The sequence below is a fragment of the Sesamum indicum genome, linkage group LG9 (genome assembly GCF_026168435.1).
Source record: "Sesamum indicum cultivar Baizhima isolate 11 linkage group LG9, ASM2616843v1, whole genome shotgun sequence".
Taxonomy (NCBI): Eukaryota; Viridiplantae; Streptophyta; class Magnoliopsida; order Lamiales; family Pedaliaceae; genus Sesamum; species Sesamum indicum.
This window is the reverse complement of record NC_142665.1, coordinates 7983377-8008434: the sequence shown is the minus strand read 5'-3', so window position 1 is coordinate 8008434 and position 25058 is coordinate 7983377. Positions and strand designations below refer to the sequence as shown.

The window sequence follows — 25058 nt, the reverse complement described above, 5'->3', positions numbered from 1 at the left end:
AAGGTAGTGAGAACATCCGCAGACTACAGAGCCTGCATCATCTCATTTGAAATCCAACCTTGTCACCATGGATTGATTAGTCCGCCATCATTTTCTGATATCTATTCTGGATAATTCTTGTCCAGAATCAATTCAAAATCTTAATACACATTGGAATAAGTGCAACTGCAGTTGCTTGGTGATTGATTACTTCTCCTTAAGTTTAAGCCAGTGTTATGGAGGCCAAACTGATACACAAAACACTGAGGGTAGTATGGATTTAACTGAAAATTAGATTTTAATTGTTTCCCGATTAACATTAAATATTTTGTATCTTTCTTATTATATATATGGATTCAAAATTTAGCGAATTTCCATATTGAAATGATCCTATAATGATATAATTTACTGCCTTTTATACATTCGTAATTATGATTTATGGACGCCATGCTGCATGCATGCTTGCAAATCTAGATTCTATAATGATCGAAACCAATTCACCCGTGAAAATCTAGCCATTAACATAATTATCTTGTCTTCCTATTGCATCTGTAAATCTGCAGGTTACCTTTCTGCATCTACATGCACATCACATATAGAAACGAAATCAATAGAAATTTCCTATTTCATATTTGTCAATATTTCTTGAGCAGAATTTTATTTGCTGTACGTTCTTAGGTTTTCTTCTGCTGCTTCATAGTAAAGTGCAAAAAGGAAAGAAATGTCTCGGCAGCAAGAAAACATAGTTTTGTTCACATTCATGGCACATAGATTACATATTACCTTTCTTGTCACTAGCACTGAGGTTAGAACAAAAGGGCTATGCTACAACTTTTGTTAACACTCCTCTGATCATCAAAAAACTTTAGACAAAATCTCCCAAACCTCTCCAACGTTTACCTGCTGGAAATCCCTTTCCACAGCACCAAACACGGTTTTCCTCCCAACTCCGAGACCACCGAAGCTCTCTCTCGCCCCCTCTTGCTCTGCCTCATCGAATCTTCCCCCTCCCTCGAGCCCGCCTTCAGAAAGCTCATCTCCGGTCTTGTGAAAGCTGAAAATCCACCGCTCGGCATTATCGCCGACATGTTTTTCGCAGGTCTGCCGAGGTTGGCCATGGATTCGGTACGCGTCATGCTATTTACAATGCTGGCGGAGGGTACGGCATGCCTGCCTGGCACACATCATGGCTAAATCCTCACCTGAAATCAACCTCTGATGAGTTTTGGCTGCCGTGTTTTCCAAGATCTTGCTGGTTTAAAACGAGAAATCTCCCCCAGTATCTCGCTGGTTTAAAACGAGAAGCATCTTATCAAAAAATATATTTTTTCAAAAGATTGCAACTTTTGAATTAAAGAGATATAAATTGAATAGATGCATGCTTCAATTTTTATATGTTCTTTACTTCATATTTTAGTTTTTCGAATTGTTTTTGAAAGGGGTACGTAGGGATATTTGACAAAATTATCAGACCGTCTCGATCGATTGGCCCAACTCAAACCACTTCGGAATTAGCAAGCTAAGGGTGGTTTTGATTTTATGTTTACGTAGATTGCATAAACTGCGTTCTACCGCAATAATAAGAAGATGATGAACAATAATAATATACTATAATTTTTTATATGTTTATCCTAAAATTTTGATGATATATAAATGAATATTCAAGAGAATAATACAATTACGATATTTATTATTAGTATTGTATAATATATAATATATAAATGAGATTAATTAATTAATTGACTAGGTTATTGATAATCTTCCATATTTTCTATGCCATTGATAGTATAATAGATGATATAATATTTATTATTATTTTGTTACAATCTATTTTCATAATTAGTTTATTTTATTTCAAAAAATATTTTTTAATACTTAAATATTATTATAATTAGTTTCTTGTATAACTTAATTCGAGATAGGGGCTTTTTTTTCTCAAAAACTTATTTTTATTCTTCTATAATAAATATATAATCATGTCTAGGTACTTTTTTTTTTACACATTGTAAGTGATATATTATTTTTTACATTTTTGCTAACTATCACTACAGAAAAATATATTTATTCTGACAAAATAATTATAACAAAAATATAAGTTGTCACAAAATACCAATATGATTGTACAAATAATTGACTCTATACTAAAGGCCACAAAAATCGCGCAACCCAATTAGACCAAAGTGCAATTTTGATAATTATCTGAAGCTTCGACTAAATTATTTAAAAACAGCAAATATTCGGTTTGGCTGAAAAATTATCTACCTTGGTCCAGTCGGCACCGTGGATACTCCTAAAAAAAAGGTTTCTGAAATTATTGTTCGACAAGTCTTGATTGATTTTGTTGTATTTTATAAGTGATTTTTATTTACCCACCAACAATAATATATGATGATGAGGAATTTATTGCCAAAATACAAAAAAAAAATCTTTTATTAAGGGCAATATGGACATTTCACCCAAGGTCGCAAATAAGATTGCTAGTCGAATTGGGTCAGGGTGTTGATAGCCGGGTCGGGTTGCTCTAGTCCGACCCATAAACCGATCCGTACAGTTGGAGAGATGAGGCAATGCTTAGTCAATGCATGAAGGGTCCAGGAGACGACACGTGTCGGGTAGTAGAACTTGTTTAGGTTCTATAAATACCCCAAGCCATATTGAAAGTTGGTAACACCCATTATCTTAAATCATAAAATTGAGATCGCATTATTTTTCTTTGACCAACAATTAACTTAGATCATGATGTTGATCAAGATCGCACAAAATCAAAATGAAAACAAATTTTACTTTAAAAACAGTAAAATCACATTACAAAAAATCTCAATAGAATCTTGTGTTGGAGTGGCTAATGCGGTCAGCGCCGAAGCTAAGCAGGATGAAGGGCGTGTGATGAGGAGAAAAGCGTGGAAGGTTATGGAGACAGTTGGAAATGCGAGTGATGATCATGAATGCAGTAAGGAGTCTTCGGCCAAAGCAATGAACGATTTCCTGATAACGCTTTTGCAAAGGAGGAAAAAACTTGGGGGCAGTAAGTACATATCTCAAATTTGGCCCATCAGTCCTAGAAAATGTTTAAAAATACCTTTCCACAAAAAATTAAAAAAAAAAATACTGAAAAAATCTCTTAACATTTTCATATATAACAAAACACGCCCTCAATTCCGATGGTATGATACCCTCGCCTTTTTATACGACTGTACCTAACTTTTAGAATAAAATTGATCTGTATATAAATAAAAATAGAAATGTCATTCTATAACTATAAAAAAAAGCACTTATTAACCACCAAGGCATGGAGGGTTGTTTTGCTATTTTTTTTAAATATTAAAGGGATTTGTAGTGTTTTTTTCCGTTTCATAAAAAGGTATTTTGCACACATTTTATAATACGGGGATAAATTGTATTTTACCGATGTATATATATATGGAGACACGTGTGGAGTTATTTCATTATGATAGCATAGTTTTCATGAATAATTTTTTGCACGATTATTGAGAATATCATTTTTCATTTTCTGATTGATTTTTGATTTCTAGTGTGTTTTTTGGGAAGAATGATGAACAAGGTTGCCTTGCCACCTACATTCTAATATGGGTCTATTCTTAACTAGCGTCAGACACCTAACTTTGAGTTGAGAAACAGACAGATACACTATATATTAATTAATAAAACAGTTACACAATTATTAATATGAATTATAGTGTAGAAACACAGGATAAATATCTTCTCCTCCTGAAAATCCATACACCAATTCTTGTTTGTTTTGTCCCAATTCCTGTGGAAACACAGTCTGCTCTTTCCTTACATGGCACAAGGCCATATCCTTCCCTTTCTAGCCTTAGCTCAACACATGGCGCAAAAGGGCTATGCCATCACACCCCTCTCAACATCAAGTAACTCCACAGATCTCTTCCTCCATCCTCCAACAACATTAAGCTTGTTGAAATCCCCTTCAACATCTCTGATCACGACTCTGAAAACTCTCATCCCCTGCCTGCCCTTCAGAAACCTCCTCTAAAATCTTATCCAAGAACATGGAGGTGTAGTTTCAGACATGTTTTTTGGTGTAGCGCATTAGCTTGGGATCTTCCATGCAATTTCAGCACTTGAGGGGGGTTTGGGATGGTTTGTTTCTACTCAGAGTCCCATAAAGTATTGAGTTCCCTGAAGCTGGGTGATGAGGGAATTTGCATAATTACCAAAATGCCCCTCCTATTTTGGGCATAATCACCACACCCAAGGCAGTAATCATGTCTGCACCTATAACTGAGCCTATGACTGAGCCTGGTGGGGCCCACTGCACAGTTGCAGCAGCGGCGGCTGCAGGTCCGACAGAGGGTGACGTGGCGCACCCTCACTGGTGCCACGTGTGGTGCTCGCAGAGGGTGCCGTACCAGTATAAATACCCTCATTTATGGTATTTTAAATACGTTTTTAACTATCTACTTTTACCGCCAATTTGTGCTCTAATTCGATCCCGTTACCTTATTATTCGATCCCATTCTTTCTGACTTAAGCATCGGAGGGCCATCGCCGAGGGCCTCTCGGCTAGTCTGACGTTTGCTGTGTTCTCAGGATCCGCACCAGGTAGCTTGAAAGAGGGAGTTAGCGATCACGACCCGGTTGCTCGACCTAGCGACCCCGATCCGGAAATCCTGATTTTGAGCGACCTACATCACTGGGAAATTTCATGTCACTCAACTATTTGCTGCTGCTCAAATACCAGAGGAAGATGACCTTTTAACAAATTTCCTGGGGAATTCAGATGGGGGCTGCTTCTTAATATAGTTGAAAAGCTCAACAAGGTTGCAACACCGTATCTTCAGAGGAAATTAGGATTCCTGTTTGGTCAATTGGATCTCTATTATTATCAGAAGAAGACCGGGCAAGAATTGGCAGGCAATCAACAATTAGTCCTGAGATATATCCAGTGGTTGGACCAGAAAGGGCCAAATTCCGTGATATACATATCTTTTGGCTCACAAAACACAATCTCGGCTTCACATATGGAGAAGCTGGCAAAAGCCCCCGAATGCAAGTGGCAGGAATTGCAAATGGGTTGTTAGGCCGCCATTCGGATTTGACACAAGTAAAGAGTTTGTGCTACAAGACTGGTTCCCAGAAGGGTTCTTGCAGTGTGTTCAAGATCAAGAAAGGGGATTCATTGTCAAGAAATGGGCACCCCAGGTGGAGATTTTGGCGCATAAATCCGTGTCTGCATTTGTTACAGTATTGTCCGGAACTAGTAAAAGAGATCGCAGCCGCAAGATTCAGAGAGATGACAATCGTCAGATCAAGGGCACCGACCAGATGCAAACCTATGCCGTTTCTAGAAATTGGGGGTTATTGATCCCAGGTCATGCAACGTCGTGCTGGGAACAAATTACTGCAAATCGAAGGGCGCTACTCAAGCTCATCCAACGGCTAAGAAATCACTTGGTCGTCACCAACTGCGCACTACCCATCCACAGCCATGGCAGAGCTCAGCTCCAGCACCTTCCAACTCAGGCCGTTAGCGTGCAATTTATTTTATGTTTTCTTTAATTAGTTTTGTTTTCCTTCTCCCTGGTTTTTTCTAGGGCAACCCCCTCTATCTTCGTCTTCCCCTTCTTTTTCTTGCAGGTAACACAACACCATTGTGGATGGAATTCAGTGCTGGAATCACTGAAAAATGGTTGGCCGATGCACGCTGATCAATTTTACAATACAAAGTGGTTGGTCGAGGAGGTTGGAGTGTGCGTGGAAGTGGCTAGAGGGACTAGTTTCGAGATAAAGGAGAAAGATATTATGGAAAAGATTGAGTTGGTGATGGGTGAAAACGAGAAAGCAAAAGAAATTAGGAGGAAAGCTTGTGAGGTTAAAGAGATCATGAGAGATGCCGTAAGGGATGATGGAGATTACAATGGTTCCTCTGTGAAAACCATGGAAGGTCTCTTCGTAGCTGCACTACAAGGGAGGGAAAGGGTTACTGCTGTTAGCCAAAGCAAGTAGGTCTCTAAGCAAATAGGATTACTTGCAAGAACAGAGTAAGATTGTGAAATTTGGTTGCTATTTTCACAATAAATTGCAAATGTAGTTGGTTCTAAACATTGAAATGGAATCAAATTTCAAGTGCTCTTGCTAATAAAGCCTGAAACACTAGTCTACATGGTTCTCTTTGCATAAATATTGATAAAGGAACAAGTACACGAACATCACCATCATCCATTGTGCTTGGTAGATCAAAGAGAAATTTGTAATTTGAAGAGTTGTTTGATACTGATTCCTAAACCCCATGAAGCTCAGTGTAATTATATTGAGATATCATTATAAATCAAACAATATATAGTTATTCCACCCACATTATTCAATTATTTCATCTTTGCCTCCAATATTTGCTGTTTTAATGAAAATCGATAGCATAGCATCCTGAGAAAATTTTCCCTTCTTTTTTCTATTTTGGAATGTTATAATTCAATACCTGATTATTTGGTGTAAGCAGCAGCAATGAACTCTTCCACATTTTTCACAGAAGAGCCCCTGTAACTCTCCTCATCTCTCATGGCGTCTTTGATTGTTTCTTTGATCTCACACGCTTTTCTTCTCATCCCTTCTCCTTCGCCCATCATAAATTCTATCTTATCTACAATATCCTCTGACATGACTTCAAAGCTAATCCCTCTGGCCACTTCCACACAAATTCCGGCCTTCTCCACCAAGAACTTTGCATTGTAATGCTGGTCAGCTGCTATAGACCAAGCAATCACTGGCACCCCGTACTTCATTGTCTCGAGCACTGAATTCCATCCACAGTGGCTAATAAATGCAGCCACAGATTTGTGAGCCAAAATCTCCACCTGGGGTGCCCATTTGCTGATAATTAACCCTCTGTCTTGTTCATGAATCCGCTGCAAAAATCCTTCCGGCAGCCATTCTTCCGCTTGGAACTCTGCATTTATGTCGAATCCAAATGGCGGCCTGACAACCCATATGAAATTTCTGCCGCTGGATTCCAGGGCCTTCGCCAGCTTCATCATTTGCGATGCAGGGATTGTATTCTGTGAGCCAAAAGATATGTATATCACGGAATTTGGCTCTTTTTGGTCCAACCATTGGATGCAATCTTCGGTACTGATTGTTGATAATCTACCGGTTCTTGATCTGTCCTTTTCTGATAATAACAGAGGCCCGATTGCCCAAACCGGAATCCCTAATTTACGCTGAAAATACAGTACACCAAGTTTGTCCAGCTCTTCAACAGTATTGAGGAGAAGACCATCTGAATTCGCCCATGAGAGGACATTTTTCCGCTGGAAATTCGTCAAGGGATCTTTCTCCATCGCCACCAGCATAGCAGGGGTCACTTGGGTAATATGAATGTTTCCGGCTTCGGGAAAATCAGGCAGCAGAAACTCAACACTCTGACTGTTCCTGTGGGGTGAATTCAGCCACATGGAACAGTAACAAGCCATCCCAAATCCACCCGTAACACTGAAAATCAAATGAAATATCCCGAACTCGTGGGCTGCATCAGCAGCCCATCCGAACAAGAAGTCAGACACCACACATAGTGGCTTTTGGCCGCTGCTGATAAGATCGGAGAGTAGAGTTCGGAAGGGGAGTTTAAGAGAAGGAGTGGCATTGATGAAGGGGATAATGAGGTCATTGGGAAGTGAATCGGTGTTCTCGGCGTTGGGAGGGAAGCCGTGGTCGGCGGCGTTGTAGGAGATTTCGGCAAATTTGACGGAGGTTGGAGAAAGAGACTTTTGAAGGTTCTTGACGTTGAGAGGTGTGCTGACAAAGACAATGGAGAAGCCCTTTTGCTCTAAGAGTTGGGCTAAGGCTAGAAAGGGAATGAAATGGCCTTGCGACATGAACGGGAATAGCACTATGTATTGGCGTGGGTTTTCCATGCTAGTTGAGAGGAAGAACAACAGGTGAAGGGGAGGAAGAGGGTAATGATTGGAGGTAGGAGTAATATAATTCAGAGATGAGCGAATGCATGATGATAATACAGTTGACAGGTGATTTAAAAACATCAAATGTTTGTTTAAGACTACTTTTCAACAGAATGATTATGTAGTTGTATATTGGAATAATACATAATAATTGAGAAGGACAAAAATAGGGATATTTTCTTTCTTGGTATGCATTTGTTGAACGAAAAGGACATGGTATTTGCCAGACGACTTTGATGGAGAATTATGTGTCCAAGGAAAGATGAAACTCTTCTTCTTCCAGGCATGATATGCGGGGAACAAAATAGACAATAATATGTACTTAAACCGAAGAACGAACACAGATAATAGATTATGAAACAAAAACTACAGTTTTGTTCATTCAGAAAACTTGACAGTAGCAAATTCGTGTTAGAATATTCATTCAGAAAACTTGACAGCAGCAAATTCGTGTTAGAATATTCACTACATATATAGAAACATGGGTTCTGTTCGCAATACAAGAAAGAACAGAGAGGAGGCGAATTAGGGGGCCAGAGGATTTCCTGTATGGCTCCACCAAAAGCTAACTGAAAAACTAGTGGTGAGAGACCTTACATAGTGCCACCAATTTGGAGGGATGTACAGCATTTCTCCTTCCTCAAGTATGCAGTCCAGGAATTCCAGATCCAACGCTTCAGGAAACTCTTTCTCATCTATGTTATCTAGGTCAACCTTCCACAGACATAAACAAGACAAATAAATATAGGGAACAAAAGATATCCACTTTGTAATAAACAAGAAGCACAGGTAGTAATTTTTTCAAGGAGAATGTGGTATCCAAAAATCCAAACCAACTCAAGGCGCGTAATGCAAATTTGGGCTTGTGAATGTTGCATCCAGTGGTTGGTGCATTGTGTGCAGCAGAAATTGACACATGCCTATTTTCCTGAAAATGGAGTAAGTTCTGTGCATTACATGCAGCACCAAGTAGAGCAGGCCCACGCCACTCAAGGTGATGCTGCGTCTTTTTGCATGTACTTGGTCCCCATTTCCTTGAAGTACTTTGGCAGCTTGCCATGCATGAAGGGGTCCTCAAGGTTCATTTCACTTTCACAATCATGCATATGCTGATTCATCAATTATTGCCATCAGCTCTATGTTGTGTATTATGATCAATTATTTGCTTGTTCCAATCAGACAAAGGTCTGGACAAGAGTGTGATTACGTAGATAAATGCAAACCAGATCTTCTTGTTTTTTTTTTCCCCTGAAGATGAAACTCTTGAATGTTGATTTGAGAATATTCCATTTAATTTCATGTTAATCAATGAAACTGCATCCATATCAGAACTCAAGAAGAACATAGACAAAGTTAGGAACAGCATCAAAGGCAAATACAGCCAAGAAGAAGGAAAAATCAACTTAAATTAGTCAGGAAGTGAAGCTTCCCGAACGCCTAATAGTATTAGTGGCATATTTTTTTGTGTATGTAAAGCAGGAGCAAGCAAACTACCTGACTGAAATTGCTGAGCATGGATTCTGAGTGAGGATATAGCTCTTCTGACAATGAAGCAGGATAGAGTCGTATATACTTTTTGCCCACAACCTGATTATAAGTGCAAAATTATCATTCTAGGAAAAGAGATGGGAAATATAAACATTAACAAGCACAAGTCTCATGGACGACAAGTACAAGACGCAATATCTATGCAGGCATTTCAGAGTATAGTCTTCCTTACCTGAGCAAGTAGGTTATAGTGTGGATCGTAATGCAATGGCGTTACTACCCCAGGTGGACCAAACCAAGCATTAAGCGATCTGATCTCTCCGCCACCAGCAAAACAGTAGTCAGGTGTAACAATATCCTGCTTTAGTTCTTGTATCTGCATTTAGATAGGATCAGTGGGAAAGACTACCAAGACGATGATCCAAATCTACCCATAGACCACGAGATGCATCTTGTTCTACAAAATCAATTTGCATACCTGATCAAACAGTTGGTGCTGAGCTAAAAAAGTCATGTCTCTCGAGGAGCAGCCATTGAATTGAATTCTCTCAAGAAACTCAGAAAATGTGATCAACTCTTGGTTACACTCTGCTCGCAAATAGTTTCTCCCGACCTGCATGGTATTTTTCACAATGCACATCCCAACACAAACACATAGAAGAAAATTACCAGAGGAAGAGAGAAACAAAAGGGGAAAAAAGCTGATGTTGGATGACTCTCACAGCAATCCCTGCCCTCGTCTCTCCTATATTTTGAAGAGATACAGAACATGATTTAATGATGATGACAAATTGATCAAGAGTCAACGTCAAATTTTGTTCACTTATAGGATTAAACATGGATGTTCCATGTACATGCAACAAAAGATAAAACCACAAGTAGATTCCAAAGACAATCAAGACAATGACGGAATGTACCTTAACCGGAACTGTGCGTAAACCTGCAACCTTTTTCAGGTAATTAATGTCATTCCACCTATCCTTGGCTGGCCAATGAGTCATGCAATCACTAATTATGACTGGAGAACCACAAAGCAAATGTTCCTGCAAGAATCCTTCCAGTGACAGACCCGACTTTCTCCCCACTGTATGACAAGAAAGTGACCTCACAGGTAACAACCTTAGCATCTGTATGTTAAAATCCAAGATGAAAAAGAAAGGGAACTTTGTTAATATACCACGTTAAGCTTTTAACATAAAAGTTTGGGCTTTATCAGTGATTTATGTCTTTGCCATAGCTTATATATTTGTTCCATCTAACAAGATGGGAGTTGCAAAGTGGTAGCAAAAGTGATTTCGTCCCACCATCCTTCCACAGAGGATGTCTTTAAGTTTTATAACAATACTAATTTCTTGAAAAGCTTTCTGTTTAAAGTAATTTTAGAAGGAATTGATTCTTGCGTAAATTCAACTTATATTGATCATAGCGCAACTTTCCCGTTTCTCACGAACTGAGATGAAGCATTGGAACTCAAAGAGAGCTTGACTCTATGAACATATCAACAGGCTTTTCGTCGTGACCTCATTAGTTTACAAATCAAACAACTATGACAAAAATCCAAAACAGACTTCTTTTAATGGTTGTTTTGTAATTTCTTCGCGTGTTGACTTACTTCATATACATGCTCTGTTTCGATGTTCCCTGTATTGGTGTAGTGATACTAGTAGAATTCTTACCCGATCAAGTTTGGCCGAACCAAATCAATCAGAATCAAATGTACACTTATTATTGGTCACTTTTTCTGAAATGTAAACTAATAACAAGGCAAGTGTCTTGCTTTGATTCAGGTTCGACTGAGCCCGGACTACAATTTTATTTGTATATTGTTGAAAATACGTATATATGTAATATGTTCCATCAATTTGTCGTACTTGATGCTTCACAATTTATGCCTTTCAAAAGCTACTACTACAAAAATAGACTCAGAGATAAACAAACCTCACCTCCGCCAAGTTGAAATCTTTACACCACTCAACCTTCGGCTGCTCAGTGCCATTTTCACAGACCTCCTTTCCTCTCAAAGCAGCGGTGACTTTTCCAACACACAAATTCAGATCATCTCTGAGAGCCAATCCGCCCATGATGAGTCCCATGTCAAGCGCTCTGAGAGCGAGCTCCAATTCACCGGAGGAGTAATGGTGTTTGGCCACGTGGAGGCACGCCATTGCATAAGCGTCGCGCCAGATGGGCACCACCGAGTGCCAGGGACCGGAGTGGAGCTGCTCCCACGCCATATCCTTTGCGGCCTCCGCCCCTCGAGTGTCTCCCGACGCCGCTAGAGCGGCCATGGAGACGAAGGCGTAGCCACCTTCCTCCGTTATCCGCTGCAAAAGGGTAGAGAGCTGGGAGTCGAGTACAGGGGTCTCCAGGGAGGAGGCGGATGAAGAGGAGGATGCGGTGGACATTACGGTGGGCGGTGGTTTCTAGAAGGTTCGGCGACAGTTAGTCGCGAAGAGAGAAGGTGGAGAGGGGAAGGTGTTGGAAGTTGGAAGATATTTTGGCTGCTTTAGTGCTTTTGGAGGGAGGAAGAGTGGGGAAGTGAAAATATCTTAGGTGGAAAGATCGAGGGTCTCCCTATTCTTGTAGTTCTGTCAATCACCGATTTTGACGGTCCCAATTTTTTCTTTCAAATATTAAAAATTAATTACATAGTAAATAATGTAATAATTATTACGTAATTGATTATTTTTTAAATTATATTATTTATATAAAAAAAATAATAGTTTGGATTTTTACAATTATCTTAGGTGCATTCTTCTACTGAAATTAAATCATATTGTTTATATATTTTATTTATACATGAATTTGGGTAGGAGCATTAGAAAATACTTTAATACACATATGATGCAAGATAAATGAAAAAAATAGAGGTGATATTCCAGAAACATGTCACGGAGGAATATGCCTATGCCATACGGCTCATACCCCTATGAAATTAATAAACACAAAATCTTTTTTTAAAAGAAATAAAAACTTATTTTCCAACTTTATAAAGAATGAAAGAAAGATAACTCGTTATCTACACATTAAGAAGTCGCATTGTCCTTTTCTTAATGAGTTTCGGATGTTGCATTGTCCTATTTTTTACCTTCAAGAGGGATTTTTGCATTTGATTATTTTGGGTAAATTATAATAAGTTTTTTTATTAAAATTTAACATGATTACAAATATTTTATCGTTATTTCAAAAAAATATTAATACAACAACTGATCGTGTCGTCCGACAACTAGCCTAATTAGTTAGCTTTTTTTTTTTTGTGGTCAACTGACTAAAATGCTTTTATGAAATATAAATTATAATTTTACTTATTTCTTAAATTTTTTTTATATACTAAGTCAATAATTTTTTTTTCACGGTTTTTTCATCCACCTTGTTTGAATTTTTTACCACTTTTTTTTTTTAAAAAAAAAAGAGATACAACAAGAGTAAAATTGACAATTCTAAACTTTCATCAAACACCACGAAGGGTATTGATAATTTTCAAAATAATAAGAAAGTAGTCATAATTATGTCACATTTTAAATGAATTTATTATAATTTACCTATTATTTTATAAGGAAGTTTGTTGCACGAAATTAATATGATGTGTGTTTCAATTATTGGAATCAAAATAAAACAAAATATTATTATTAAAAATGTACAACATAGCTTGTACTTGAGTACGTGGGAATCCTAAGGGATTATAATGATCAATGATTAAATGATTCATCAAAACCGAGAGCGGGCAACAAGAATGCGACTTTATATGAAAACACCAATAATTTACATGAAAGAGGAATATGTGTTAGGTGAAATGGAACGTATAGGGAGAGCCCATTACCGTTGGTGGGCCTCTCTCTCTAAGTCGTTAAATTGTCCCTCTCCAATCTTGTTACCTGACATGCCCACCAACCCCACCACATCAATTGTACCCACACCCATCATTGCCCTAATAAATTCAAATAATTATCAAACTACGTTTAGTCCTACTAAATATCTCCATGTAGAATCGAACTCATGATATTATAGTGTCTATACATCCCTTTTTCCACTAGATCACAACCACTGACGGTAAGACGAAAATACATTGGATTTTTGAGCATAGTCACCCTTTCTCATAGCCAAGGATCAGATTCTGATTGTGTGACCTAAACAAGCTTCTTATGCAATAAGTGATCAAGAGTAGATAGAAATTACAAGTTATTGGTTTATTCATGAAGCATTTGAACACTTCAAAGAGATAAAAGAAAAAAGAGAACAGATGAAAACTACTCAGAATTAGGATACAGATTTATATCTGCAGAGAACCTTACACTTGAGTACTCTATCTAGCACATAAAAACCTGGCATTACCATGATCTTGACTCGGCTCGGGCCCTGCGATCTTTGCCTGTCAGCGAAAATATCCTCCATGTAGTCGGATTCAAAGAGCATGTTCTCCTCGACTCTCAGAATTCCCAAAGGCTGATTGAACGAGAATGCGAGCAAATGCAGCAACCATATGCACTTTGCAGCCACAAAAAAGGCCTGGAGGAGCTGCTCAGACCATGGCCTAGTCCACCCTAAAGTTGTGATGATTCCACTCATTTTTTTATCACAGTACTTGCTAAATTCTTCACTGTAAAACTTAGTCCCTTTTCTCAATACTTCGTTCCAACTTAGATTTCTCAACGCGACAAATGACTGGAAACGAGCTTGGCGGTCTTGTTGAGGGTCCAGGAGCTTTTGGGCGCCGTTTTTCTGGAACACACAGTTCTCAAAGTCCTGATAGAGTGACTGGTTTATGATGGCCTCCAAATGGTATAGAACTGCTTTGGAATATTTTGAGTTTAGGGACAGCTTGTATGGTTGAAGCAGCAGGTTCAAGGTTTCGGCTAGAGTATGGTCAGTTTCATCAAGTTGCCCGAGTAGAGTCTTGCAGAATTGCTTCACTGATAATCTTGCTTCTGATACGATTTGCAAGAAGCCCTCAACCATTACTTCCTCACTCACAGGCATTGAGTTTTCTGCAATCCCATCAATTGATTTTCCTCTTCTTGGAGGATTTTCCAGCTTTTCAGCAGGCAGAGAAATCTTTACCTGCACGGCTTGTTTTAAGGCCTTCTTCAGTTCTTCGCAGTAAGTCTCCAAATACTCCAGTTTCTGACTGAACTCCTCCAACGATGACCTCATTTCCGCAACTTCATTCAAGGCTGCATCTCTACTCTCATTTGCTTCCATTAGCTCTTTCCTCAACGTTTCAACTGATGCAGTCCCTGAGTCCTTAACCATTTGTGGTACTTCCTCAGCCTGAAAACGGACCGGTGAACTTTCATTCTTGTTTTTCTTCTTTAGCCTTGGAAACAGCCAAGAAAAATTTAACCCCTTGTTTCTTGGATGTGAGTGAAGAGAAGAGTGTGAATCTGTCAATGGGACGACAATGTTAGACTTCCTGCCGTTCTTGGTAAGGCCGTCTGGCTCACTGCTTATTATCGCAGGCCTGCATTTGTTGCAAGACGATACTGATCTGATTTCCCCCATGCTATTTCTCCTACGCCTGAAGTAATCAGGTCCGGGTGATGACCCAAACACATTACTGTTATTCACACAAGAAGCTGCAACAGAAACTTGATCATCTGCAGGGCAAACATGGACCTCACAGTTCATGAAATCAGGTGGCAACCCTTTTCTTGAAGATGCATTCGGCGTTCTGTAATCTGATAAGACGGTTTCATCAACGTTGCCTCCATCAAAGGCACGCTCCCCCCAGCTTTCACCGTAGTTCCGATTCTCCATCAGAATTTGGTGGTACCCTGGTAATGGCTCGTCATCATAACTCTGTTTATATTTCAGATATTAAATGAGCTTCATCAAATTGGAAAACTGCATTAAGGTGGATTCTTACCCAATCAAGAAACATGTTCTAATCTGCTTGAAAAAGCAAAACCTTATGCTTAAACTAATGTGTAACTTTGTGCTCCCTGAACCATGGACTAATATCTATGATTTATTTCCGTCCTTTTTCTTTTTTATTTCTTTTATTCTGCTGGGAACTTTCAAAAAAGTGGGACATAAAGAACAAAAAATTTACAATTTCCATAGATCTAGAAAGAAGTAGCTGCATTACTGTGCCAATATGAGCCCAGTTTGACAAAATTAACCTTAAAAACCTTCATTTACCTGGAATGGTTAAATCAACCAATGCAAAAATTAAAGCTCAAGAACATACATAGCAACCTTAAATTTTCTACATTACACTAAAAAGTGAGAAAAAGAGCATCCAACACAATTACAACTCATTGGCTGCAGTTACAGATTGAACTGAAGATACGGTTGAAAGGGATAAAAAGAAGTCCAACTTAGGAAAAAAGGTGAAAAGCGATACTTACTGGGGTAAAAACAGGGTAATCTTGGGCAGAAAAGTGGGGGGAATGGCGAGAAACAGGGGAGGCAGATGGGAATCTCAGGCTGGAAGGGCTGCTGCCCTGCATTAGAGCAGCGTGAAGAGCTCTGAGCTCCGCCTTCTTGGCAATGGCAGCTTGAATATCTTCCCTGCTAATATCATTCCCATTGCCAACAATCTCACCCTGTTCTTGGTAGATATCCGCCATGGATAAAGCATATATAGAATGTGGTTGTATGAATATAGTTGAGCCCAGCAACAATGTAATATGGGATGTGTTTGTTTGTGCATTCAAGAATTAGCTTTTATTCACAGGGAAGAAGACAACACAAGGGATGGAATTGGAGGGGGTTCAAGAAATCCAACGGTTGGATTTGGTTTGTACAGACAAGTTGATCATATCATATCCAGGGAAGGATTCTGGAGAGCCAAGGGAAACTAGAGAGAGAGAGAGACAGACGGAGAGAGAGGTTTTTGTCTTGGTTCTGGAAGAGTAAAAATGGAAGGAGTAGTGCATGTGAACCTAAAGGAGCGGAGTGGGAAAGACTGTGTTCGCCCAGTTTTTACTCTTTGCTGAAGCCTGAAGAGCGTGATCATTGTAAAATTGTGTATTTACCACATTACCCTTCTCTTTTTCTTGATTCACAAGTAATTTGGCATCCGTGATATAAGTTCAGATAAAAAAAAAAATAATAACTAATCACATGACAAGTGTATTACAGACTTTAATTCTGTAAGTTTGGTACGGCCAAACCTGAGTTGATTAAAAAAATTTCTGCATTTTATCTTACTTTGATGTCATATCAACGTGTGTATGACACGCATATCATTTTCAATTCTCAGTTAATGCAATTATACTTTTTAATTCGTCGTGTGTAATTTTTAAATTACAGTGTTTTCCTAGAAAAATTATAATACATTTGAAAACTTATAAGTTCACTTGATACAACACGTATCCAGAAAGAATAACTAAATAAATAAAATAGTGGAATTTTTATAAATTTATTTGATAAAATAAATGAGTTCCAAACTTACTTTTAAAATTTCAGCAAATTGCATTACTCTTTATTCTATTTTGGATAAATTACAACAACCTCACATTAAATTTGGTATAATTATAAATACCTCCTCATTATTTGAAAAATTATCAATACCCTCCCGATTTTAACGATCGTCTAACAATTAGCTCAATATGTAAGGTTTTTATTCATTTTATGATGAACTAACCAAAATGCCCTTATAAATTAGAAATTATAATTTTATTTATTTTTAAAAAAATATTTTTTATGGACTAACTGGACAATTTTTTTATAATTTTAAAAAAATTCATCCATCCCGTTCGATTTTTTTATAATTTTAATTTTTAAAAAAATATAAAAAATACAGTAAGGGCAAAGTTCACAATTTCGTACCTCCTTTCAAGGATTACATAATTTCATCAAATATCAGGGGTTTCAAACAACAATGGGGTATTCATAATTATGCCAAATCTAAAAAAAGTTCGTTGTAATTTACCTTTATATTTATTACAACGTTATAATCAATTATCATGTAATTTTATCCAAAAAATTTTGAATTTATTTTTTTGTCTATAGCAAAAGTATAATTTGATTGAACAATATGCAAGACATCAATTGCCTTCTTTTTTTTCTTTTTGACAATAATTATATATTATTATGTGCATGCACATTCACAAGTGCTATATTCATTGTATTATTATTACTTTTCTCTTTTTGGTACATATATTCAGTCTATTATTCATCTATTCTCATCATTGCATATGTGCCACCATTACTACATGTTTGAGCCCAAAATTCTTGTGCCATATGTTGCCATGATTATTTTTGTCTAATAAAATCATGATTGTATTGTTATGAAATTAAAATATATATACATTTCCAATAAATTAAAATAAATAATAAGATAACCGGCTCCCATAAAAATTTATATTAAAGAAAATATTCACGATTGCCTCATATGTTCTCTAAAGACAACTCATTGATTTAGATGCCAGGTTATCTTTTCAGGGGATGTTTACAAATGCTTAAAATAAGCAATTATCAGCTTACTGCCAAGAAAAAAGATGAAAAGGATATTTTTGTTCTACGGATTCTGTTTTTAATCTAATTAAAATAAAATGTTGATTTAATTCAAAAGTTATAAACAACTCTCTATCATCTTTTACAATTATTGATAAAATTATAAATATTAAGTTATTATTTTTCAAATACCACAGCGTCAACTTTTTTTTTTTTCTTTTTTCACTTTTAACTTTTGTTTTCAAACACTTTCGATTTTTACTATTACTTAACTTGTAATTTTTTTTTCTCTACAACTTATTCCAACCACAAAGACAGAAGCTATACCCAATGGTTTTGGGTTGAACCCCAGGGTATGTGGGTGGATGAGTGGAAAAGAAAAGGACCATTCATACTATGTTTTTGTACTAGGTACTAAGTACAAGTATTATCCGGTGTAGGTAGAGTCTTAATGAGAGATGGCAAAACAGTGTACCAAGTTGTTTCATGGTTATGTCTAGACCTATAATGAGACACAATAATATAGACTAATCCTCTTTTGTTGTACAAAAAGTCACCGTGAAATCATAGTGTCTAATGATATTATTATACTTGTAATTTACCTTACAACAATAACAAAATTGAATAATCAGTAATGAAATACGGTGAGCGTGTTAATACTCAGGATAAATTATGAGGGATTATTTTGAAATTTGTTATAATTACAAATAGTCATTTATTATTTAAAAAATTATAAATATATTCATTGTGAGATTTCATTGTAGAACAGTATTTATTATGATACTGCAATTTATCCTAATATATATGATACATGGGAGAAATTAATGATTAATAACCGCCTTTAATTGTTGTTGTCTAAGTGGAAATATGATTTGACATAACTCTCATAATGTCTTAAGTGGAAATAATTAAGGTAAATATACTTCGCAACCGTGAACTATGCATTTTATCTCATTTACACTCCTAAAAGATGAAAGGTAACAAAAACCTCCATGACAGAATAATTCGGCATTGATAAGACGAAATGCACTTCTCACTTACCCCTATACTTTTTTACTCTACTATCTAAAATATGTTTAATTAAAACATCTCACCTGAACTATTTTTAGTGATTTAAAATTTTACTCATATTTTATTTTAAAATAATATTTATAATTTATATTTTTTTTATAAATTATGTTCCCACAAAAAATATTTATAAGCTCAATATATGCAAATATATTTTACAAAGTAAATAAATTATGTTAGAAAGTACATGTAAATATGTGTCAATACATAATGCATATAATATTAAAGAAAAAATATGTTATATAACTTATAAATGTTTATTCAATTACGTGACCAAATAATAAAACTATATCATATCATTACTTAAAAAAATACAGACTATTATATATTAGTTATATTGTAGATTTGCATATTTTACAGTATATTCCATGTAATATTATAAATTTGTATTGATAATTTATTTTTTTTTAAAAAAAGTTCAATATATATAACAACACAGGAAAAAATTATGTAAATTTTTTACCAGTTGTGTAAAAAATATAAGAATTATAAATTTATGGAGTTTTTACAGATTCTATACTCAATATAAAAATTATAAATTTTTTGCGTAGTATTTATTTTAAATAAAATTTTATTATTTAATTCAAATTATATTTAGGAGAGTGATTGTACGTAATATAAATATTTTAAAGGTGTAAATTACAAGGGTACTTTCATCATAAAAAAATAGTATATATCATGAGGGGTCATTTTGTTACTTTTTATAGTTCAGGGGTATAAATATACTTTATACATAATTCAGGGATCCAAAGTATATTTAACCCAATAATTAATGATGGAAAATAAGAGGGCCTTGAGGGCAATTTGGTCCGTCAATAGGGAGCTATCAGTATTTGTGCTGGATGTTTAAGTACTTGCTATCTTCGCGATTGAACTTAAAAGTTTGGGTGTAGATAGTAAAAATGTTAACGGCAAACAAAAAAAAAAAAAGTTATTCCATATATTGTAAATGACTATTGTATTTTATTTAAACGGCATATGAAAATATAAAATCATAATTTTATCAAAAAAAAATCAATATTATACTTATACCGCTTATAAAAGTCATCATTTACATCTAAATCCCTTCCGTTTTAGATTGGTGAAAAATGATGCCGCCAATAAAATAATTATAAATTTTCAATTTTATCAACTGAAATAAAATATTAAAGTCATCGAATAAAAAGTAGTCGTTTATAAATCGAAAAGTTAGTCAATTTTTTTGCATTCTTTTTACTTCCTATATATATATATGGGTGGGGTGAACATCATTGTGGTATATATTTCTTGAACACTGTATGACGTACTTGAACAAGATATTTTCAATAAATAGATACAACAATGGTGTTAGCCTCACTCCATATATAAGAATTAAAAACACCAAAAGGTGACTAGTTTTTTCATTTATCCATAGTTACTTTCCATCCGATGACTATAATCTGGGAGAAATATTTTATCACGATTATACCATTTGGACTTTATGTATATTATATTTACCCCCTTCAAGTATAAAAATATTACAGAAAAATATTGAATGAGGGTTAAAATTAAACATATGTTTATTTTACTGAGTCGGTATTTTCTGTCCAAACTCTAATAAAAAGAAGTTAGGTGTAAATGATGAATTTTTAAAGCAGTGCAAGTGTAATTTTAAAATTATTTGAGAGAAAGTATAATTTCACGTTTTTACAGCGGGTTTACATATAATTAACCCTTTAAAAAAATCACAATATATCAATATTTTCTATTTCAGTTTAATCAACCAAACAACTAAGAAAAATCTATCATAATTTTAACTACAGATAAAATATTTATCATAATTTTTAACTATAGTTAATATTTTGATTTTACTTACAGAACTACAACATGTAATAGTCAGAAATAAAGGAGCAGATCAATATAGAGTGATGGGGTGTCTTAAATAATGGTGATATGGAATTCCAGGTAGGATTATAGAATGTTCAAAGTATAATCAAGAGATTTGATGGCGTATATAATTAATTAACTACTCTTTTGGCAAAGCACGACTTTTCTTTAATCTCTTAATTAACCACTCCCTCAAAAAGCAGCCACAGTTTGTCAACCTCCACATGCATAAAAGTGGTTTCCCCTTATCATTCTTTTTTTTTTAATAGTTGTTTCTAGAGATAATTGCACTGTCTTTTTTTAAATTTGATACAATTACACATAAATCCATTATGATTTGAAAAATTACATTCTGATACCTCTATGTAGATGCTTTCATTAGTCAAAATTCATCGAATTTACTGATACTAGAGAAAACTGAATGGAACTTCATAGTTACCCCAATCGACTTATTTTATATCAAATAATTTTTTTTACCAAATTACCCTTTTACATCTTCCCACATTAATAAAAAAAAGACGTTACATCCACGTGTATGGCCCTTTTGGTTTTATCTTTCCTCGGGTCCGTGGGCAAGATTTCCGGCAATTTATAAGGCTTTTTTTAACCTGTCCAATGTTGCAATAATTTGATAAGTTGGAAATTAAGAGAGAGTATAATTAATGTTACAGCAAAAGTAGGATGCAATAGAGGTAAGGTGTGTTTGGTACGTATAGGTAGGGAAGAATTGATTAAGCAAGGGATGGTGTAATAAGGCTAACTTGCAATTGCATCCAATAATTTTGTGTAAGTGAATAATTGTTCACAAAACCCTACGTAGGAACTACTCGGAACCTACCTATCCTATATATCAACTAATAAAATAAGTAAGTGAAAATAAATGTTGCTAGTAGTTATGAGGAATGGTTTTCATTGTCTCTGTGTATATATATATATGTTGTGGTATTAATTACTATTATTTGTTTTTTATTTTTTGTTATTAAAATAAGCAAAAAAAGATTGTATATTGAATCGTAGTCTGACTACAAGCTAAATTTTTAATTAGTAGTTATAACTCAAATCGAATATTTCGCAGCTGTAGAGAATTTTGTAATGGTAAGGAATTCCTGCTCTTAGAAAGGATTGTTATGTTGATCCACTGTCTTCTTGTTTTCGAGTTGTTATTTTTTTGGTGAAATTAATTACATATAGACCACTTCTAAAAATAAGAAATTACATTTCTATCCAAAAAAAATTAAATAAAACTTTTGAAATCATACGTGCATCCCCTCTGAAAATTTTATGTGTTAACCCCTTTTGTTTGGATTTAAATGAAAAATACTGATATCGGTAAAAAATCTACGTAAACTTATAATTTTACGTCCCATTCAGTACTTCGTATAAATCATTAATAATATGGTTAGTTTTTTCTTTTCTCAACGATTACTTTGTGTCAAATGACAATAACACATGAATAATATTTTATTATAATTATATTTTTTTTGAGTTTATATATATTTATACTTTTATATAATTGAAGAGCATCCTTTTGGTGTCTTCAATTATTCGATTTTTCAAATTTTTAATTATTTTATTAATTTCTATTTTCTCTCTCTTTCTATCTCTCTCAACCTTTTATTTTCTCTATTCTTAACTTCTGCATCTCTTTTTATTCTCTAATTTTTTCAATAATTTTTCATAACTTTCTTATAGTTTTTAATTAGTATTTATTATTTAATTAATATATATTTACTAAAATAATGATTATTATTTTGAATCTAAATTAATTATGCACCACATTTGATTGCGCCATTTGTATTAGTATATATTATATTTATTCATTTACAAGTATAAAAATATTATTAGGGTATCTTTTTTAATAAATTATAAAAAAATGAAATTATGGGTAAAATTAAAAGTTCATCTAAATTTTGGCTGATTTCAATTTTTTCTGTCCAAACCTTATAAAAATACTTTTGTAATTTACATATTCTTAAATATATATATATATATAAATATATATAATTTTGTATTTTTAAAATGGGTTTAAGTAAACTTAATGCTTTGTAGGGTTCTTTCATTATTATAAAAAAGAATATTGAATTCCAATTGACTGCAATTTGGTACCGAATTCTGACACTTGAGGATTACTGAGAAAGAGCAAGTATATGAGAGGCAAGAAAGATGACTACATGGGGGACAGGACACTTGTATATCCTCCCATTGCTTTGTTACTTCAATGTTATTGATATATTGGTCCATGTTGGGTGAAAACCAATAAATACAGAGAATAATAGATTATACAAATCCTTATGTTATAAACTAATAGTTATAGAAATATAATGAGATATTTATAGATCTAATAATACAGTAAATGAAAGATAAGAACAAAAAAGAGATAAACGGCTCAGGGGCTAAATTCGATAGAAGTTGCCCACAGCCATCAAAGTCGGCAATTACTACACTTGTTGTTTTTACATCTAAAATATGCCACCAAGCCTCAGTCACTCAAACAACTATCAAATCTCAGTCACATAAACTCAACTCAAGACTTTTCACTAAGGAACAAAGTTCACAAAGAACTTTTAATTGGAGCAAGAGAAGAAGAAGATTTCTTGTTCTGTTCTCATCCTCAGAAAGTCACCAAAGAAGAGAAGGAGGGAGAGACGAAGAGATGAGAAAATGATAAATAGGTTTAGGGTTTCTGCAAAAAGGGTGGTGATAAAAAATAAGATAATCGAGTTGAGTCAAGTGAGCCGGGTGGAGAGAGTGGGCGGAATCAACACACTAATGGGCCAGGGCAGTGGAATGGGCTTAGCCATCCAAAGTGTGTGGGATTGGGTGTGTGGGCTGGGTCTTCCCAAATTAGGTCATGGGCCACTATTTTTCAACAGCCCAAGAATGCCGGCGACCATTTGAAGGTAATTAACATTGATTACAAAGATCTAGTTCAATTGGCGAAATTGAAGCCTCATAATCTTACAGATCATGGGTTCAAACCCCGTCGTGTGCGTGGAATGTTGTTTACTGCATAGTAGGAGTTGTTGTATGTTGTAATAGTAGGTGTTGTTGAGCAGGATATGATTCTTGTAATAGCTTTGTTAGATAATGATGTTGACATGAATTATTGTAATTGTAATCGATGTATTTAAATTAATAATAGTTCATCGCTCTTAGTTCATAAAAAATAAAAAATAAAAAAAACTTCGCTTTTACTTCAAGAAACTCCTAGATTTCTCATTACTTTATTTCATCACTGCTTCTACCTCAAATTTCACATCTCCAGTTTAATTTTAGAATTAGTTCTCTTAAAATTTAAAATAATTATAAATAATCATAATAAATACCCTTTATAACTTTAGAAGGATATTTATAAATTTTCAAACAATATGAGAGTATTTATCATCATGACAAATCTCAGAAAAACACGTGCACTATGTTTGGTTTCATTTTTAACTTGTTTTGACATGTTTTGTGGAGATAGAGAGAGAAAAACAAAGATAAATAAGTATGTGTTAGAGATAGTGTGTATGTTTGGATTTATTTTTGAAGATAATATAAAATAAGTATGTTATGTTTCATGTTGTTTAGTAGGAGACAAAAACTACTGTTCATTGTCAAATCATGTCTCTTTTATATATATTTATATATATATATATATGAGTATGTATATAATTTTTTTAGTTGTAGGGCATATAATTAGTGTAGACTTATTTTGATAAAAAACAAATGAGGCACTATTTCAAAACATCACCAAAACTTTCAAAACAAATCAAGACAAATATTGTCCATATTTTGGCCCATCTCAAAGACGAAGCAAAATTGAAACCAAACATTATTGTGGTAATTTAACCCTTAATTTTACTCTCCTATCAACCTATGTCCAACATTTACTTATTGCTTTTCTTGTTTGGCTGCATTAAATAATATCCAACCAAATATTATATGATATTTTATTATGGTTAATTATTATTCTTAAACATAAAAATTTACGACGAGTTCTAATGAACTGCAATCGCTCAATGAAAGTAAGGGCAAAATATTAGGCATGACTAAAAACTATTGTATATGTTTTGATCGCAGCTAAACCATCACAAAATATTAATTAATCATATAAAACACTTGATTTTTGATATTGTTTTTTTTTTCTAACTGTAGTAAATAATATTAATTTACTATAATTTTTAAGTCGTAGTTATGTACAGTATATGGAATAATAATTTTTTTTCTTTTAGTGCATATTTTATTTGACGATCATTTTAGAGTAAGTCTAATGTATCTTTTAACATATGCCTAATTTAATTTGAAATTTCACCACTTAATTTTCATTTATTTGTGATGATTGTACAACATTGGACATATGTA

General features: G+C 34.7%; 4 protein-coding genes across 4 annotated transcripts; 1 reads left to right on the top strand and 3 right to left on the bottom strand.

The window, feature by feature from the left end:
• Positions 1–3632: 3632 nt before the first annotated feature.
• Positions 3633–8106, bottom strand: LOC105171082 (UDP-glycosyltransferase 92A1). Its single transcript, XM_011092095.3, has 2 exons — positions 6437–8106; positions 3633–5917 (listed from the first exon to the last, which is right to left on the bottom strand). The coding sequence occupies exon 1, from the start codon at positions 7992–7994 to the stop codon at positions 6441–6443; it is 1554 nt and encodes a 517-aa protein (XP_011090397.2). The 5' UTR covers positions 7995–8106; the 3' UTR covers positions 3633–5917; positions 6437–6440.
• LOC105171084 (UDP-glycosyltransferase 92A1) lies at positions 4943–6104 on the top strand. Its single transcript, XM_011092097.3, has 2 exons — positions 4943–5487; positions 5599–6104. The coding sequence occupies exons 1-2, from the start codon at positions 5287–5289 to the stop codon at positions 5965–5967; spliced, it is 570 nt and encodes a 189-aa protein (XP_011090399.1). The 5' UTR covers positions 4943–5286; the 3' UTR covers positions 5968–6104.
• Positions 8107–8261: 155 nt separating the features above from the next.
• On the bottom strand, positions 8262–11966 carry LOC105171083 (lysine-specific demethylase JMJ30-like). The gene is made up of 6 exons (XM_011092096.3): positions 11345–11966; positions 10319–10528; positions 9880–10014; positions 9634–9777; positions 9408–9500; positions 8262–8627 (listed from the first exon to the last, which is right to left on the bottom strand). The coding sequence occupies exons 1-6, from the start codon at positions 11804–11806 to the stop codon at positions 8439–8441; spliced, it is 1233 nt and encodes a 410-aa protein (XP_011090398.1). The 5' UTR covers positions 11807–11966; the 3' UTR covers positions 8262–8438.
• A 1601-nt stretch (positions 11967–13567) lies between these two features.
• LOC105171081 (IRK-interacting protein) lies at positions 13568–16086 on the bottom strand. Its single transcript, XM_011092094.3, has 2 exons — positions 15749–16086; positions 13568–15197 (listed from the first exon to the last, which is right to left on the bottom strand). Exons 1-2 carry the CDS (start codon positions 15968–15970, stop codon positions 13659–13661), a joined length of 1761 nt encoding a protein of 586 aa, XP_011090396.1. The 5' UTR covers positions 15971–16086; the 3' UTR covers positions 13568–13658.
• Between the last annotated feature and the right edge of the window lie 8972 nt (positions 16087–25058).

Excerpts from the sequence above, each read along its gene's own strand:
- LOC105171084 (XM_011092097.3), top strand. The coding sequence starts at position 5,287 with ATGCAAACCTATGCCGTTTCTAGAAATTGGGGGTTATTGATCCCAGGT. Across the intron at positions 5,488-5,598 it reads AGCACCTTCCAACTCAGGCC|GTAACACAACACCATTGTGG; the intron begins GTTAGCGTGCAA and ends TTTTTCTTGCAG.
- LOC105171082 (XM_011092095.3), bottom strand. The coding sequence starts at position 7,994 with ATGTTTTTAAATCACCTGTCAACTGTATTATCATCATGCATTCGCTCA.
- LOC105171083 (XM_011092096.3), bottom strand. The coding sequence starts at position 11,806 with ATGTCCACCGCATCCTCCTCTTCATCCGCCTCCTCCCTGGAGACCCCT. Across the intron at positions 10,529-11,344 it reads AAGATTTCAACTTGGCGGAG|ATGCTAAGGTTGTTACCTGT; the intron begins GTGAGGTTTGTT and ends TTTAACATACAG. Across the intron at positions 10,015-10,318 it reads TACGCACAGTTCCGGTTAAG|GTCGGGAGAAACTATTTGCG; the intron begins GTACATTCCGTC and ends AATACCATGCAG.
- LOC105171081 (XM_011092094.3), bottom strand. The coding sequence starts at position 15,970 with ATGGCGGATATCTACCAAGAACAGGGTGAGATTGTTGGCAATGGGAAT. Across the intron at positions 15,198-15,748 it reads ATTACCCTGTTTTTACCCCA|AGTTATGATGACGAGCCATT; the intron begins GTAAGTATCGCT and ends AAATATAAACAG.